The following is an 18,428-nucleotide window of genomic DNA, read 5'->3' on the forward strand; positions in this document are numbered from 1 at the left end:
TTCACATAAGGATAAAAAAAAGAAGTTTCTGATATCGAACATTTAGTGCGATTCTGCCTCGGTGGCGTAGTGGTTAAGACGCTCGCTTGGTAAACGATAAAAAAAAGAAGTTTCTGATATCGAACATTTAGTGCGATTCTGCCTCGGTGGCGTAGTGGTTAAGACGCTCGCTTGGTAAACAGGAGGGCGCGGGTTCGATACCAACCGAGGCATGGAATTTTATCCTCATTTATTGGAGAATTTGACCACACAATAATGGAGCTCTAAGGGTTAGGTGGTAATGTTGAAAAATGTTTTTTTTTTTTTTTTTCCCCTACAGCCTACAACATGAGATTTAGAGTTATTGAAAGTATGCTTTACCTTTATATGTATTGCACAGTCTGCTGTATAGTTTGGACACATGAAGGAGGAACTCATCTTGTGAAGGAAGGAGAGAGGACTCCACTAGTTTTTTCAATGTGGGGAGAATCAGTGCCTTGATATAGCCTAAAATATGGAGAAATAAAATAAGAGTGAGTTCGTCTGTGATAGAACACTCATCATTCTTATAAAGATATCCTAGGGACACCATATGGGAGAGAGAAGTTGGCTTATTTGTAGTTATGTCTTCCTAAAGATTGTCGAAACTGTTGCACTAAATACTTCAAAGCACTTTCTTTTACATCCTTGCCTGTGCAGGTACGAAAAAGTGTGGTCATCTCGCGCATCTGATGATCTGATGAGAGGCATACTGTGGGACGGGCATGCTATGACACAGACCACAGGAGTCCAAGGTAGAAGTTGTTTCATGGCTACGAAATAAAAACGCCATTGGAACGCTCATTTTCTTTTATAAAAATAAAGAATCCACCCCAGTTAGGAATCTTTATAAATATATGGCTTGGCTGCTTACCTTTATTTAAAATATGGATTAGCTGCTTACCTTTAAAAATATATGGCTCAGAGTCAATGAGCACATCCAGAACAGCACATCGGACTTGGGCTGAATTATCTTGAGCTGCATCCAGAAGACTGGTAAGGAGCAGATTCTCACTGAGCTGATCTACCTTGCATAGAAGACTAGGAAGTTGCCTACACACTGAGCTACGCACCTCAGGTTGAGTATCTTGAAGAAGATATTGCGTGATGGGCAGAATATCACGTTGTAGTACCCTAGAGAACATATTTCATAGTTGATAACACAAACACCATAAACAACAAAAACAGATAGGTACTTACTGATGTATAATTGTGTAATAGCCAGTGAGCTTAGATTAATTAACATTCATTCTGATAAAAAGCTACCAAATTGGTGACGAGAATGGGATTCGAACCCAAGCATGCATTTTTTTTTTTTTTTTGCTTACCTTTATTTAAAATATGGATTAGCTGCTTACCTTTAAAAATATATGGCTCAGAGTCAATGAGCACATCCAGAACAGCACATCGGACTTGGGCTGAATTATCTTGAGCTGCATCCAGAAGACTGGTAAGGAGCAGATTCTCACTGAGCTGATCTACCTTGCATAGAAGACTAGGAAGTTGCCTACACACTGAGCTACGCACCTCAGGTTGAGTATCTTGAAGAAGATATTGCGTGATGGGCAGAATATCACGTTGTAGTACCCTAGAGAACATATTTCATAGTTGATAACACAAACACCATAAACAACAAAAACAGATAGGTACTTACTGATGTATAATTGTGTAATAGCCAGTGAGCTTAGATTAATTAACATTCATTCTGATAAAAAGCTACCAAATTGGTGACGAGAATGGGATTCGAACCCAAGCATGCTTTTTTTTTTTTTTTTTAGATACTTTATTTATTTATATTTCTTAGAAGCTTAGATAAAGCTTAGGTTAAGAAACTCTCTGTAAAAAAAAATTGATATCAAATAAAACATACCTATACTTATTCTTATAGCATTTGTTCCATATTTCTCATCAAACCACTGAACAGGGGGCTTTTACTGACAATGAGGTCCTTTTCCATCTCATATACATAAGAAGGTACCTATTATTGGTATTGGCACTAACACATCTGAGTTCTTTGTGTTATTATCATACAGCTAGATCAGTGAGACCACAAAGAAATTAAATGTTCACAATACCCCATTTTTTTAAAATATGCTTCTAAGTTTTTTTTTTTTTTTTTACTATGCTTTAGTATTTTATTCTACTGAATTACTTACAAGGTGTCATCAATGTTGGAAATGCTTTCACCCAGGATTTTACAGCTCAGTAGTTTCAATTTGACAGGGGAGTCATATTCTGCCCAGGACAAGGCCAAGGGTAAAATCTAAGGGGGAAGAAAAATATGAGTGAAACAACATTTTGAAACTAGTTGGTAAAATAATCAATACTCTGCTAATATTACGTGTTACGTGTACTGAATTACTAAAATGAATGGTTCAAAAACATTCCCCTTCTCCTTCTTTCTCATAACTATTTATCTCTATCTGTTCTATTATTTTAGTGGTGCTCATCAACACCTAGGTTATAAGCACTTTTTTTTTTCTTCACATAACATAGTAAAACAGTTGGATAAGCCAATCCATTCCCTAAATCTTTTTCTATTATGGGTGAGAGTTTCTTTGGCTCTGCATAACAGTTAGAAATGGCTTACCCATAAATTCTCAATAACCTATTTTTCAAGCATGCTCTAAATAACATACCATATGATAGATGTTCTGAATACATATTGAGTTCAAGTCCTTCAGTATTAAGTCTTCAATGAAATTGATGTGATCATCATCTGAAATCATAAATGGATTTGAAAATATTGCTTAAAATAAAGCATAGGTACTTGATAACCCCTGATGCCCTGATATACATTTTTTTTTTTTTTTTTTTTTTTTTTTTTTTTTTCCTAAGTATTTTAGGCTGGCTGAAAATTTACTCCAACCATGTGAATTAGTGTAGAATTTATTCTAGTAGGAATAGCTTCTAGCTAGATCATCACCCTAGTATTAGGTTCATTATAATGATTAGGTACAGTGCACAGTTCAGAGGATCAATTATTTGAATTCAAACACTTACCAAGTTTGGCTACATTGAGTGACTGAATTAAATTTATGTGTTGGAGATGAGAATTGATTTTCTCATCTTCAGAATTCATCATCTTGTCACTTTAGGAACTGTGTTTGATGCCATCAGGACCCCAAAACTTTCAGTGTTAATCATTGCACTGGTACCTGAAGTATGCTGAAATAAATAATTAGAAAACAATATTAACTGATCAACTGATTCAAACAAAACCTCAATGTGTACATACTATAGAAGCCTTGGATGTGATATTTCTTAAATTATGTTGCTCCATTCCAAAGTCTACAATATTGTTGATCCACATATTTTTGGACATATTTCAACCTTGGCTTTAAAGACACAGTTGGTACCTGGGCTTAAGATGAAGTGTGTCTTGTGATTGATTACGAAGTTACGAACGTGAAATTCGTGAAAATTTAAAATTTGTTCCTTTTTTTTGCCTGTGCCTGTGTTCTTCACTAGCCTGTGCGTGCGCGTTATTTTGACGCGCACTTCTTCAATCTTCAAGGTGGTTATATTGTGTGGATAGCATAGAGAACTAGAAAAAAGTGAAGCATAATATTTCTGTACCTTCCTATCAACATGGAATATTTTTGTATAGAAAAAAATTTAAATTAAAATTTTGAGATTTTTGAGTTCCTGTCTTTCAGTTCTTTTTCTTTCTTCTTTCACCTCTTTTCATTTCTGAATTCTGTGCATGCTCTTCAGTCTACTATCTTGTACAGCTACAGCAGCAAAGCAAAGTTGAAATTGGAGTGGAGTTGTCAAAATAAGTTCAAAACTTGAAACAAGACTCACTGGAATACAGCACAGTGAAATGATGACTAATGAGGGAAAACCAAACATTCAACATGCCTTCTATCTGGGTAAGATACCTAAATTACCTCTTCAATAATTTAAAAAGAGAGCCTCACATTTCTAGTACCTACTTACTTGGAATTAATTGAGGTCTTCTCACAGCTTGCACACACATTTTAAACACATGCATCAGAAATTCCTGAAGACCATCCTTAATCTTAGAGGTATGAAATGCACTGAGCCCATCTGTCTGATCTGTCAGACTGTCTTGATATGTGAGGTGAGGAAAGCTTGAGACCATGGTCTGACAGACATAAATCTTAAGCCCAGGTACCAACTGTGTCTTTAAAGCCAAGGTTGAAATATGTCCAAAAATATGTGGATCAACAATATTGTAGACTTTGGAGCAACATAATTTAAGAAATATCACATCCAAGGCTTCTATAGTATGTACACATTGAGGTTTTGTTTGAATCAGTTGATCAGTTAATATTGTTTTCTAATTATTTATTTCAGCATACCTACTTCAGGTACCAGTGCAATGATTAACACTGAAAGTTTTGGGGTCCTGATGGCATCAAACACAGTTCCTAAAGTGACAGATGATGAAGAGAAAGTTTGCCGCGGGCTTAATTCGAAGCCGCGATCTAGCTCTTACAAAGCAGGCGCCCTGCCCTCCAAACTAGCCTGGAGGCAATTGTTACCCTCCAAGCTAACTTGAAAAGAGGCTCGAGATTTTTCTTCATATGGTCTTAAATCGTTTTTATTTGTAATAATACACTAACGGGCGTTTATCCATGGAACTTCTTACAGAGTATATGGATCTTGAAGACAAGGCCTGGTTTGTGTCCCAGTTTGCCACTCTGTGTCAAGTGGATAGCGAGCCTATCGACACCTTTCTCTCATCCAGCCTGGTCCCCATGATGCTGTTTGTTGAGTCCGTCCCTGATTTGTGCAAAGTCCTCGTATCCTGTGTTCTGGCCCTGAGTACTAGTCCGTATACTTCTGTCAGGCAGATTCTGTGCTCCACCCTGTTTGAGGTAATTTTATAAGTTTCAATTCTTGTTATAGTAGTTCAGTAAACTATGGATTTAAATCAGAAAAGGGTCCAATGAGACACGAAAAATACAGACATCTAGATCTAGACCTCCTTATTCTTCCTAGCCTTATTCTGCCCATACAGCCCATGGGCTAAAAATCACTCTGATTGGTGAAATCAGGAAATTTTCGCGGCCTATGAAGACGGTAGAATCTGGGATGTAATTATTGCCATTCCATAATATTGAATTCAAATAAATTTAAAAATAAATTAACTGTAGGTACCTATGTAAGTTGTAAGTATGGCATGTTAGTTCACTTGAATATTTCCATTTGTTCTCCAGGTTATCAAAACGTGTGACGGGAAAAGTAGAAAGCTCTTGTTAGAAGTTCTCGTGATTTTACTCCAGGAGAAACTTGAAGTGTTTCACTCTCTGATACCCAACTTGTTCTCCATGATATCCATTATACTGCAGACCAATGAAACAGAGGTAGGTAATTCCAAAATCGAAGAAGGGAGGACTAGATAGGATTTTTTTTATTTTATTATTATTATCCCATCAGGATAAAATCCGCCCCGGGCGGGAATCGAATCCGCGGCCTAACGCTTACAAGGTAGACGCGCTACCAACTAAGCTAGCTAGGCTGGCGACAGGATAGAAGAAAGCTTGGTTACCTATCTGTTCTGTTTAGGGTAAAGTTTGTCACGGAATCGAACCCGTGACCTAGCCTTTACAAGGCATTCTAACTTCCAAGGTAACTGGTTCCATCCTTAGGCCAGCAACTCACTATCAGGTAGACCTGACAGGTACAGCTGATGAGCACACATTATCACGTAGACAGGTACGGCTGAAAAGGTTCATCTGTCAGGTCTACCTGATACCTGGTGAGCACACTATCAGGCAGATCTGATCAAGTGTACCTGTCGTCAGGTCTACCTGACAGTGAGTGGCTGGCCTTAGTATAAACAAGACGTTAGTCTTCAATCCCATCCGTGACACAAACTCTGCTTATACGTATGGGTATACCATTTATAAAAATTCAGTATGTTCTGAGAGTTATGTTGAACAAATAATAAATGGAAACTTAATAAATGAAATTAATTAATCCTTGGTGTTAACTCCACTCCTCTCTCCTAAACTCACCAGGATTGTCCAGTACTGTGTGAGAAACTGATAGCATCTCTGAAAACATGCGAGGATACTGTGAGCAAATGCTACAAGTGGAGACTACACGTTCTACTCATGCAAGAATTCCAAAGACTGGTGGGTCTCCTCTCGGCCTCTGTTCTGCTGGATCACTTTCAGGAGGTTCTGTTCTATCGTATCAAGAAAAGTGTAAGTGACTATGAGAACTATAAGATGTCCACTTTTGAAGGTATAAGATATCTACTTATGCAGAACATCTACGAAAAACGTGTGACAGTAACATGGGCTACTTAAGTCCGGGGCCACAAAGCGATTTTAAACTCCTTTAAGTTAAACCCTCGGATTAAATAATCTAAAATTAAAAAAAGAGAGCCAATCGGATTGCCTAATCTGAGCGTTAAACTTAAACCGAGTTTAAAACTTACTTTGTGACCCTTGGCCTTAAAATCGTCACATTCCATCTTGATTCTAAATGGGGGCGCTTGAAAGCCTAAAATGGCCATAAGTAGGGGCGGATTATATGCACGAAAAAATGGCCCAAATATGTATGCAATATGCACCAAAAATGGTCAATATATGCAAGAATATGCCAGAAAACTGTAAAATTATGCAAAAACATGCGCTCATCTAGGTTTTCATATATGTGTCACAGAGGGTCACACAGCATTTTCCAACCTCTAACTGATGTTTTTTTGAGGAATGTGTTGCTAAAAAAAATACCCATCCTTTTTTTTTTTTTTTTTTTTTTTTTTTTTTTTTTTTTCTTTTTTTTTTTAACCCTGTATAAATTACCATAGATATGTGGGTACCTACATATCTTAAGGAAAAAGGGAACCTAAATCATTTAGGAACGACTGTGCATTCGGCCCTAAAAGTCCCTTTACTCTCGCAGTCTGAACAAGGTATAGGACTCGAGCCTTGAATCAAATGAAGTCAATACTGATTTGTATATCTAATTTCTTGTATTTCACAGCGCCCAATACCTTCCAGACTAGCTGCTAGTAAAACCCTACTGGTCCTCCTGATCAAAATCAATAATGACAACCTGACCTCGAAATGTATTTCGAGAATTCACCAAGGTAAGTCTTTTCGAGTTCATTCAAAGAAGTATGAGATTAAAACATACCTTGTTTACCCTGCTGAGATTGGACGGAAATGTATGTTTACCGCCGCAGTCTAATGAAGGTCGGATTAATGTCCTTACTTTTAACGATGGGTTGAATAGTTTTATACTTTAATTTACGAGTAAAAAAATCATTCACATGCCCTGTCTTCCTTTTAAATATTGACTGATCTAGCTGTATGATAATAACACAAAGAACTCAGATGTGTTAGTGCCAATACCAATAATAGGTACCTTCTTATGTATATGAGATGGAAAAGGACCTCATTGTCAGTAAAAGCCCCCTGTTCAGTGGTTTGATGAGAAATATGGAACAAATGCTATAAGAATAAGTATAGGTATGTTTTATTTGATATCAATTTTTTTTTACAGAGAGTTTCTTAACCTAAGCTTTATCTAAGCTTCTAAGAAATATAAATAAATAAAGTATCTAAAAAAAAAAAAAAAAAAAAAAAACACCTTGGCTTTTAACGATGGGTTGAATAGTTTTATACTTTAATTTACGAGTAAAAAAATCATTCACATGCCCTGTCTTCCTTTTAAATATTGAAATACATAATTCACCAAAGCTTGATTTCTTATCCCTTTTGGTTTTAATTTCAACGACATCTTATCTTTCAGATTTGTACTGCAGTCGAAGTTTCTACGATCGGAATTTGTTTGTCAAGATCTGTCATCAAACTATTCAAATGTTATCGTTTGAAGAGTTCAAGAAGTATTTCCTACCGTCCCTTATTCTTCTGTCAGGTAAGAACCTTTATAGCTGGTAACTTGGTGTTTGGTAAATCCATATCAACCCTTTACTCTCTAAGAGGAATGTATGAATAATAATAATAATAATAATAATAATATTAATTAACCTAGTTCAATACTTCCTTACCCTCGTCGTTTTCTGCATCCTTCATATCCCCCACAAAAAAAAAAAATAATAATAATAGTAATAATAAATGTGAACGAAATTCCAAGGGGTGGGATGAATGCCTGGGTCATTCTCTTCCGTCCAACTCCTACTATACCGGCTAGATAGTTGTTGCGCTAGAAGTTGGAAAACAAAGCATCCTCTTTCTTCTTCCCTATTCCATTCTATCCTCGTTATTTCAGCGGATCCCGTGGCCAACATTCGCTACAGCGTGTCTAGTCTCCTGGTTCATTCTAGTGTACGTCTCATGTCATGTCCAGAACCAGGACTCACTTCCCGGATTGACCAATGTCTGGGGGAACTCAAAACTGACCCAGATGTGGACGTGAGTGCCAATGTGAACTCCTTGGTAAGTGAAACCTTCTGATGGATTGTAGTATGTCCTCATCAGGTGAAGATAAACCTATCAGCTAAGTCTAAAAAGTCCCATTATGCCAATAGTTCCCATTTAGGTGATAGATGTAGTGTCGAGTACAGGAAATTAAACTGTTGCAATATGAACGTAAGGCCAGCCACTCACCATCAGGTATACCTGACATGAAATAATTACCCTCAGAAAGGAGGTAAAATATCTGTAGCGAATGAAAACTATATCTTACCACCCACCAGTATTATAAAAAGATCACCCAACCTTGATAAGAAAAAAGTGATGTTTCTGAACGATACCTGACATATACACCTGATCAGGTCCGTCTGTCAGGGCTACCTGATACCGGATGAGCACATACACTATCAGGTCTACCTGATAGTGAGTGGTTGGCCTATGAGTGCAAGTGGTGGATTCATGGTGAGAATTTCTATAGAGCAAGGACTTGACATATACACCTGATCAGGTCCGTCTGTCAGGGCTACCTGATACCGGATGACCACATACACTATCAGGTCTACCTGATAGTGAGTGGCTGGCCTATGAGTGCAAGTGGTGGATTCATGGTGAGAATTTCTATAGAGCAAGCAGTCACTTTTCTTTTAATCATTGCATTTATTATTAATTTCCTGTGTTTCCATATTTGCTTTCAGGTAAGTAAATTGAAGGAAAAGCGAGCCAGTGCTTTGTTGAATTTACTCATTGAACCAGCACTGGTTGTTCAAGAAGATCTGGTAGATCAAATCCCACCGAATGATACAATGAGTCCAACCAGTTCAGCTCAACAATCACCAAACCGAGCAGTTATGATTCATCCCTATATGAAAGCCAGCATTGAGAAGGAATTCCTAATAGATGCAGGTATCCCTTTGAATTCTACGCCCATGAGTGAAAACTATAATCAGAATGTCAATAGAGACAGTAGTTCGAGTCTTGGTGGCTCAACTACCGAAGGTGGTGTGGGTGACGGTAAAATCAATGTAACATCTAATATGAACAAGTCGTTTAGTAATATAAATGTGAGCTTAAACAAATCACAAGATGTGTCTGCTACACAAAATAAAGAAAGTAGTGCGAGTAACAATGTTACACATGATAACGGTCATTCATTCGTAAACAACACATTTGATAACAATGGTAACTTCGCACCTCAACTGATAAACCATAAAGGTAACTCTAAATTTGGGATACCAAAGAAAGTTGTTCACCATGAAAATTTATCTAATCAAATAGATAACGATATTTCAACAAATGAGAAACAAGCCCATATGTCTAGATGGGGTACATCTAATGAAGTTGATAATTTAACATCTGTAGATGTCAAAACGATACGAACAAACCCCAATTCAGAAAATCCAGTCTCTGAAGTAAAAAAGTTCTCACAAGCTCCTATTGTATCTGTACGAAAAGTGTCACACGACAGTATAACCAAAGTTGTCAAAGTTTGTCCCTCTCCATCATTTGGTGTTCAACATGGTGAGAGTACAGGACATGTCGTACCAGATCATAATGGGGGTTCTAAGAAGACTTTAGTCATGGTTAGGAGATCCCCCTCATCTGTGAGCAATGAAAGTTTGACTTGTTATCGATCTAATAATAGTGACAATAATGTCATTGAAAACTCTGCCCCACCTCTTCCTATTCGTAAAAATTCATTAGGAACCAGATATAATGGACCAAAACCAAGCGATAGTCCTCTCCCACTATCAAAACTAACTGACAATTTACAGGCAAATGACGTCATCTAATGATAGTGACAATAATGTCATTGAAAACTCTGCCCCACCTCTTCCTATTCGTAAAAATGCATTAGGAACCAGATATAATGGACCAAAACCAAGCGATAGTCCTCTCCCACTATCAAAACTAACTGACAATTTACAGGCAAATGACGTCAGTGATCTTGAAAAAATACCAAAAAATATTAATGAGCTCTACGTTCATAATAGCAACCAAAGTAATAAGCAATATGAAACCAGCAGTAGTACTCTGGAATACCAAATGTTTAAACCAAAGAATAATGTTAAAGAAAATGAACCAAATCGATCAATTGTAAACAATAGTAGTCCTGGGTCAAAATTAAAGTTAGCTTTTATGAGTACATTAAGTCACCATGAAAGTGTAGCCAAACAATATACAGAGTCATCTAGAAAAGACGCTCCTAATGGTAGTCAAACTGTCAGAAGATTTCTTGGGAACTCTTCAAAAGAAACTGTCTGTCCCAAAATAGAACCTGCATTTTCTTCAAAAACTACTGGAGTGAAAAAAAGGGAAGAAATAAGTAGTAAACCTACACAAACTACAAGTCCAGATCTCCAAATAGTATCGAAACCCAAGGATGAACCAAGTACTGAGGGTAAAACCTTGAGAAAACAGCAATCTTTAATCCAACCCAATTTTCATCGCTCATTAGTATCTCCAAAAGATCAAAAAAGAAAGAGTGTCCATATTATGGAATCCTATTATTCATCTCAAAAGAAACTTGCTGAAATTCCAATTCGCCCAATAGATGAAAAAGCTTCGAATGATTTTGTGGACTCAAAGGTCAAGCCTGCACAGCTTGAGTATAAAGAACATCCTGTTCTACCCAACATTATGAACCCAGAAGTTGAAAAACCAAGTTTTGTACCAAGTTTTCAAAACAAGAGAAAAAGCATGTACCAACCTTCTGACCGAGAGAGTCTTCTGACAACGTTTTTCAAAGGTCAAACTCTCAAGTATCAACCCAAAGAAGTAAACGAGCGAAAAAATTCAGCATCTTGTTTAAAAAAAGAAAACAGTTTGATTTCTAATTCAAACATTAGAAGTGAGAGTTCACTTGGTACAGACAAGTCGCTTGCTTCTCAATCACCCATCAATAACACTCTGCCGCGACCTCAAAAGTTGACATATCGAAATCAATCACCCGGTCTGATTTTGAGAAAACCTAAAATTCCTGAACCACCCACCCAAAAAGATGACAATAGACCATTGTCTGAGATGAATGCAAATATTGTGCATTATTCATCTCCTAATCATCAAGCTAATGTTTCAAATCATGCTGTCAGCAGTGTCAAAGACAGCAGTAACTCAAACTCAGCAACAGTTGTAACGTTCACGGACAAAAATATGAAAGAAAACAAGGAGAGTAATTTAGAAGATAATAAACTGATCCCTAATTTAGATAGAACCATGTCTACAGCTCCAGGTAAACTTGTAGAAATAAACTCGGACCAAAATTCAGTTGATAGTAAATACCCCAGTCATGTAACGAGACAGTCCAAAATCAACCATATTGATTTACAAAATAATGAATTCATATTTTACAAAAATAAAAATTGTTCCGATGTTGAGATTGGCCATGTAGATTCTCCTCGTAATAGTTTTATAAATGTTTCGGAACAGGAGGAAATCTCGAAAACACAAAGAGAAGACATTGGTAAAGAAGCTACTTATGCTTCCAAAATAGACATGAGCCACTGTAAGGATAATGATAAAAATATCTCCAGCAAGAATAACGCCAGTCATTTAAATTGTCACGAGCAAACTAACATGATTCCTAAAGAATTGTTCCCACCTATTCCTTCACTCAATGACGAGCAACCATCTTCTAGGGAATCTTGTGGTGATGGTGATATTACTCAGAAAATATTGAACCTAACCACTGAGGTTGAAAGCATTGATTTATATCTTAACTTGGAATCTACTAACACAAGCCCTCTACCACAATGTATTAGCACTATTAGCCCGTTGAAGGTCGACGTCACTGCACCAGAAAATAATTACCCTCAGAAAGGAGGTAAAATATCTATAGCGAATGAAAACTATATCTTACCACCCACCAGTATTATAAAAAGATCACCCAACCTTGATAAGAAAAAAGTGATGTTTCTGAACGATATTGAGGTATAACTGTGAGTGTACATTGCAAATTAATGTTAAAAGTTCCTGGACAAATAGGTACTTTTGAGATGTTGCGTAAAGAGTGTGTGAGTTACTCAATAAAAAAGAACCCTTCAGTCTCCAGTGGGCTACTTGGCTAATAAGTCGTTATCACAAGTCTCAAGGGAACCTCTCTAAGAATTCTTCAGAGTCGTTGACCAATCACAGTGAAGCTGCTTCTGATATGAGCGATAATGGGACGAAAATTCCAGATGTACATACATGTGTTGAGTTTACTTTATTTTTCTCTAGTCTTTTTTACTATGTACAAATTTTCAATGAATTTCTATTCCTTTCTCTTTGCTTCCAGGTAGGCATTTGATTGTTCTTACAGCATACAGATTTTAGTAGGTATTTTTTAAAAGACATTTTATGATTGAATTGAAATTGATAGCGATTATATCGTGGTGTTATATTGGTGCTCCTGTTATACCACTAAGGTGCTTGTTCAATGAATTTACTATTGGAAGAAAAAATATTTTTATACGTAGATAGTATCTATTTTTATGTACTTAATTTATAATTATTTTTTCTTGGTTAAATATTTATTAATATTTTTTGTCTTGAATATGTTTTGTTTTATTCATATTGAATACAGAAAATGTTTTATTTCGTGGAAAACATACGGTTTTTTTTTTTTTTTTTTTTTTTTTTTTTTTTTTTTGTCCTTAAAGTCAAGATATGTATTAGGTAAGTACTTACCTACCTAAGTTTATTGGGTAGTTATTAGGTAGGTACGTACCTACTTTCTATTATAAAAGCTTGTAACTTATGATATCCATCAGCGACCAGTCTATTTTAAAGAAGTAACCTCTGTTACGTGCGACCAGTCTATTTTAAAGCGACCATTCATCAGCGACCAGTCTATTTTAAAGAAGTAACCTCTGTTACGTGTAGCTGTAGCCCCCGCTTGATAGAATTGTACCTTGTTTATCCTGCTGGGATAGGATTGAAAAGTCGCTTTACTCTCCCAGTCTAAACAAGGTCTTACAGGGGTCGGTCTAATTCTAACTAATAAATCAAGTATGTATGTAATTTATTTATTGTGTAATCTTATGTCATTTATTCATCAGTGACCAGTCTATTTTAAAGAAGTAACCTCTGTTACGTGTAGCTGTAGCCCCTGCTTAATAGAATTGTACCTTGTTTATCCTGCTGGGATAGGATTGAAAAGTCGCTTTACTCTCGCAGTCTAAACAAGGTCTTACAGGGGTCGGTCTAATTCTAACTAATAAATCAAGTATGTATGTAATTTATTTATTGTGTAATCTTATGTCATAGATAGTTAATTTTCTCGCCGCTTCGCTCAGTGATGTTTGGCCAAATTCTTGGGTACCTTCATACAGCCACAACCCCAGTTGCAACTATTGAAATCATCAAGCTCGGGCCACTTGCATCCATTGTTGTCGTAGTAGGTCAAAGCCAAATCATGAGCGTTCAAACCATTCCTACCCAGAACATCGAGGACATTCTTCATGGTTGCTTCCTTGCCGGGATTCTTGGATTTGGTATACAGTAAAATCAGTGGCTGAGAATCTGTAAGGAGATAGGAGAAATAAAATACATAAGAAGCCCAAATCCTAAAGCCAGCCACTAGTGAGTGGCTGACCGACAGGTAGACCTGATCAGGTCTACCGGGTAGACCTGTTGGACTCTTATACCGGTTTTCCCTATGCAATGAAGACTGGTTGGAGTGACTAGGTATTTGATATTCAGGCAACTTACGCTTTTCACAGTCGTAAAATATATGAATGTTTCCGTCAGTAGCAATTAGTTTCTTTGATGACAGAGTTAAGTTGAACGGTTCAAACGTGGCATCTAGGTAGACCTGATCAGGTCTACCTGATAGTGTGTGTGTGCTCATCAGGTAGACCTGACAGACGGACCTTTTCAGCCGTCCTGTCAGGTCTACCTGATAGTGAATGGCTGCCCTAACGAAGGTACTACTTATGTGGCATCTGTAAAAAAAAAAAAATCAAGTCCATTGAAGATGTGAGTGAGTGATTATAGCAAAGAACTACTCTTTCGAGTGGACTTCTAGGTCAATAAGTCAGATCCTAAACATGTAACTCACTAGCCAACCTAACCACCCAGTGACTTACTTTTCGGTATCTTCGAAGGGTGTAGCAAGGTAAGTTTGGAATCGAACACTCTCGTTGAATACTCTTGAGCTCGTGCGCATTGCTGATAAGTGAATTTCCTTTCCGTCCAATGAAAAATAATGCCTTGCTTCTTCCTGCGAAAAAATAATAAATTTCGCCTTTAAGTGATGATGATGATCAGTGGCGTAGCGTTCATGTAGGGCGTGTATGGCGGCCATACACTCAAAAATTCCACTCAAATACCCTTAAATATTGACTTTAAATTTCTGAACGACCAAGTTGTCACACCAGAGGAATGTCAACGGCTTAGTTTGAGTTTTGAACGAGAGTTGATTGAATTGAATTCGAAAATTGAAGAAATAAACGAAGAAATTCGAATTGAAACTTTGAATTTGCAACAAGCAAAAAATAAAAACTCGAGAAATATTTCAAACAATAATATTTTGTCTTCTAAACAATATGATTCTTGCAATTTGATAAACGATCCAGTAAACCAAAATCTTACTTTATTACACGAGTCAAACGCTTTTTTACAAGATTCGAAGCTCAATTCTGTTGATGAAAAGTACACTCCAATTGATACAAGTGTTTATGAAAATAATACTGACAATAACGCTGGTTGTATCGCTGACAAAGTTCCGAGTAAATTTGTAGATATGAAGGTACCCAGCACACCACCCCTACTTGATAATATTAATGAAAACCAACTACTTGAAGTGTCGAAACAACAATCTGAAAATAAACCACCTCCCATCAAGCCTAGGGTCCCTCCTAAAACTCAAGTGATGAACCAAACCATTAAGAATGATACAAGTCCGCCGACATATCCGGGTGAAAAACTTGACACAGATAATGAGGGTCAAGTAGCAAAAGCTGATCAGGAAAAAACAACAAGTGACATCAATGTCAACCGAGTATTCAAAGAAAGTAAACTATTAAAGAGGCATGCGTACAGAAGAAGTTATGATGAGCGAATTAGTAAAATCGACTTCCCTGGATTTAGTAAGAGAAATGACATTTCTGATGAAAATAACTTCAATAAACACTCGGCACATCGCAGAAGCTTTGACGACAAAAACTATCCTATCTCTGGTTCAAATGAAAATTTAGTGACAAATCTGCCTCCCAAAGTACCTTTAGTTGCTACTTCCGGAACAAGTGCCATAAGCTCTGGACTCAAAAAAGTTTCGAACTACCAAATATTTTCGGATAGAAGAAAAAACATTTTAGAAAATAAGTCGTTCACTGTAAGAATTGGCTCACGAAACGCACAGCAAAGTAATTCGAAACGGAGGGACATTTCCCCTTCATTGAGTGGTAGTTACAATAGTAGTACATCACAAGTGCAACAGGAAAATATTCAGCTAAAAACTGAACCTGAAAGCGCAAGTCATAACATGCCAGTATTACAGAGAATTATACCTGAGGAGAAAATTGAGCCAAGACCCACGACTAATGAATACAACACTTATGAACCTAATGTCAACAAAGTTACTACCATGTTGAGTAAACCAAGAGTGCCTGTCTCTCCTTTGAAATATTCTTCTGCTGCTACCAAGAAATCAATTTCAACAGGACATGGTGAAATGAAAACGAAACCTACTGACTTAGAATCAATCCCTCAAGTAGAAACTCGCTACAGTAGAAATGAAAGTAGTGAGCTACCATGTTGAGTAAACCAAGAGTGCCTGTCTCTCCTTTGAAATATTCTTCTGCTGCTACCAAGAAATCAATTTCATCAGGACATGGTGAAATGAAAACGAAACCTACTGACTTAGAATCAATCCCTCAAGTAGAAACTCGCTACAGTAGAAATGAAAGTAGTGATCAAGTTGTTACCTTGAGATCCCGTTCCATATCACCTCAGACCATTGTCGAAAACAATGCACAGAATCAAATCAACAGTAAACTTTCAAACCAAAGTAAAAACTCGGAAGTGAGTTGTAGAAGACCAATGTCCAAAATGCAAACACCCCGAAGTATTTCTCAAATCATCGAATCAAAAGCCATTGTCGAAAACAATGCACAGAATCAAATCAACAGTAAACTTTCAACCCAAAGTAAAAACTCGGAAGTGAGTTGTAGAAGACCAATGTCCAAAATGCAAACACCCCGAAGTATTTCTCAAATCATCGAATCAAAAATTCCTGGTCTCAGTGAAGATAGTACTCCTCCTACTAGAGAAAAGTCAATAGCTGAAACTTCTGGAGATCTACATATACAAAATACATCAAACATGTCTCCAATGAAATCTCGTTTTGTATGCAAGAGTCCGTCACCTTCGAAAATGATTCAACAACCTCGATATGAATCTACCTTGGAAACTAATCAACAAACTGCACTTGTCAAAAAATCAATACCAACTCCTCCCAGAGTTGATAATTTAACATCTGTAGATGTCAAAACGATACGAACAAACCCCAATTCAGAAAATCCAGTCTCTGAAGTAAAAAAGTTCTCACAAGCTCCTATTGTATCTGTACGAAAAGTGTCACACGACAGTATAACCAAAGTTGTCAAAGTTTGTCCCTCTCCATCATTTGGTGTTCAACATGGTGAGAGTACAGGACAAGTCGTGCCAGATCATAATGGGGGTTCTAAGAAGACTTTAGTCATGGTTAGGAGATCCCCCTCATCTGTGAGCAATGAAAGTTTGACTTATCACAAGTCTCATGGGAACCTCTCTAAGAATTCTTCAGAGTCGTTGACCAATCACAGTGAAGCTGCTTCTGATATGAGCGATAATGGGACGAAAATTCCAGGAAAGAAAAATTTCAAAGGGAGTAAATTCTCTTGTCTACGGTCGGATCAAGAAAGTTTCTACAAGAATTGTCACATTAGTTCAGATGAGAGACCTCGGTCATGTATTATACCCAACGGTATTCACATACCTGATAAGAATAATGCTGATCTGAAGGCAATATCTGAGGAGAATCTGCAACATAACAATAGAAGAGCTGCTAGTGCAGGGACTATACCTTGTAATGGAGGAGGAAGTAAGCTACCTCGCCGCTCTATCAAGTTTTGATCAAGAAAATTGTCCAGACTACTGTTCGAGGCTTTATAGGGATCATTAGAAACCACATCTATGGACTAAGTCATTGAATTCTTACAGAAAGTTTAAAATAATATTCTAACTTAAATAAGTATTCTCCCTTCTTGTACCCCTCTCAATATCTTCAGGTCAAATTCATTTGGTATCCTTTGTCCATGAGGCAACCTGCTGTTGAGCAGGAAGGTGGCTGTTTAAGCATTTCTCTCACGAGTTTCTTTACTACGTGGTTTGACCATACAGTAAGTTGTCGTATTTTAATAGACAGAATGCATTTCAGCCCTCAAGCATTTCTCTCACGAGTTTCTTTACTACGTGGTTTGACCATACAGTAAGTTGTCGTATTTTAATAGACAGAATGCATTTCAGCCCTCATTTAAATTGAGCTACCTTTTACATTGAAAACTTGAAAGGACAATAATCATTCTCGTTCTTCCTATATTTTTTTATGTGTGCAATATTTTCCAGTATTCAATGTTTACTTTCTATCTTTATTTTATTAATCAGATGGGCGGGTAGATCCTCGCAGCCAATGTACATATATTATGTAGGGCGCATTACTTTTTTTAAACTATTTCATTATATCTTTGAAATTTTGTTACGGATTTTTATGTTCTTTGTTATTATTTCATACGTTATTTAAATTGAGCTACCTTTTACATTGAAAACTTGAAAGGACAATAATCATTCTCGTTCTTCCTATATTTTTTATGTGTGCAATATTTTCCAGTATTCAATGTTTAATTTCTATCTTTATTTTATTAATCAGATGGGCGGGTAGATCCTCGCAGCCAATGTACATATATTATATAGGGCGCATTACTTTTTTTAAACTATTTCATTATATCTTTGAAATTTTGTTACGGATTTTTATGTTCTTTGTTATTATTTCATACGTGGAATAGTAAGAGTTTTTATTGTAGTGTAGAGATA

General features: G+C 36.8%; 3 protein-coding genes across 3 annotated transcripts; 1 reads left to right on the top strand and 2 right to left on the bottom strand.

Annotated features, from left to right (window-relative positions):
* Window positions 1–360: 360 nt before the first annotated feature.
* Window positions 361–1,300, bottom strand: LOC113465678 (serine/threonine-protein phosphatase 4 regulatory subunit 4-like; the record flags this gene model as incomplete). Its single annotated transcript, XM_026820402.1, has 2 exons — window positions 923–1,300; window positions 361–486 (listed from the first exon to the last, which is right to left on the bottom strand). Coding segments are annotated over exons 1-2 (367 nt in total), but the record flags the coding sequence as incomplete, so codon positions are not given.
* LOC103504967 (serine/threonine-protein phosphatase 4 regulatory subunit 4-like) lies at window positions 1,265–3,274 on the bottom strand. The gene is made up of 5 exons (XM_008469274.2): window positions 3,022–3,274; window positions 2,658–2,737; window positions 2,175–2,281; window positions 1,377–1,606; window positions 1,265–1,269 (listed from the first exon to the last, which is right to left on the bottom strand). Exons 1-5 carry the CDS (start codon window positions 3,101–3,103, stop codon window positions 1,265–1,267), a joined length of 504 nt encoding a protein of 167 aa, XP_008467496.1. The 5' UTR covers window positions 3,104–3,274.
* Window positions 3,275–4,639: 1,365 nt separating this feature from the next.
* On the top strand, window positions 4,640–17,661 carry LOC103504968. The gene is made up of 12 exons (XM_026820392.1): window positions 4,640–4,865; window positions 5,208–5,354; window positions 6,012–6,200; window positions 6,985–7,090; window positions 7,756–7,881; window positions 8,236–8,402; window positions 9,074–9,714; window positions 10,018–10,150; window positions 10,305–12,288; window positions 14,708–16,063; window positions 16,231–16,395; window positions 16,534–17,661. The coding sequence occupies exons 1-12, from the start codon at window positions 4,644–4,646 to the stop codon at window positions 17,469–17,471; spliced, it is 6,174 nt and encodes a 2,057-aa protein (XP_026676193.1). The 5' UTR covers window positions 4,640–4,643; the 3' UTR covers window positions 17,472–17,661.
* Window positions 17,662–18,428: the final 767 nt, after the last annotated feature.

Source organism: Diaphorina citri, unplaced genomic scaffold (assembly GCF_000475195.1).
Source record: "Diaphorina citri unplaced genomic scaffold, Diaci psyllid genome assembly version 1.1 scaffold143, whole genome shotgun sequence".
NCBI lineage: Eukaryota > Metazoa > Arthropoda > Insecta > Hemiptera > Psyllidae > Diaphorina > Diaphorina citri.

Bases quoted from the DNA above. Each gene is read 5' to 3' on its own strand.
- LOC103504967 (XM_008469274.2), bottom strand. From the start codon at position 3,103: ATGATGAATTCTGAAGATGAGAAAATCAATTCTCATCTCCAACACATA. The intron at 2,738-3,021 runs GTAAGTGTTTGA...TTATGATTTCAG, and splicing joins ACTCAATGTAGCCAAACTTG to ATGATGATCACATCAATTTC. The intron at 1,607-2,174 runs GTAAGTAATTCA...TATGTTCTCTAG, and splicing joins TCCAACATTGATGACACCTT to GGTACTACAACGTGATATTC.
- LOC103504968 (XM_026820392.1), top strand. From the start codon at position 4,644: ATGGATCTTGAAGACAAGGCCTGGTTTGTGTCCCAGTTTGCCACTCTG. The intron at 5,355-6,011 runs GTAGGTAATTCC...TAAACTCACCAG, and splicing joins TGCAGACCAATGAAACAGAG to GATTGTCCAGTACTGTGTGA. The intron at 16,396-16,533 runs CAATGTCCAAAA...GTTGTAGAAGAC, and splicing joins GGAAGTGAGTTGTAGAAGAC to CAATGTCCAAAATGCAAACA.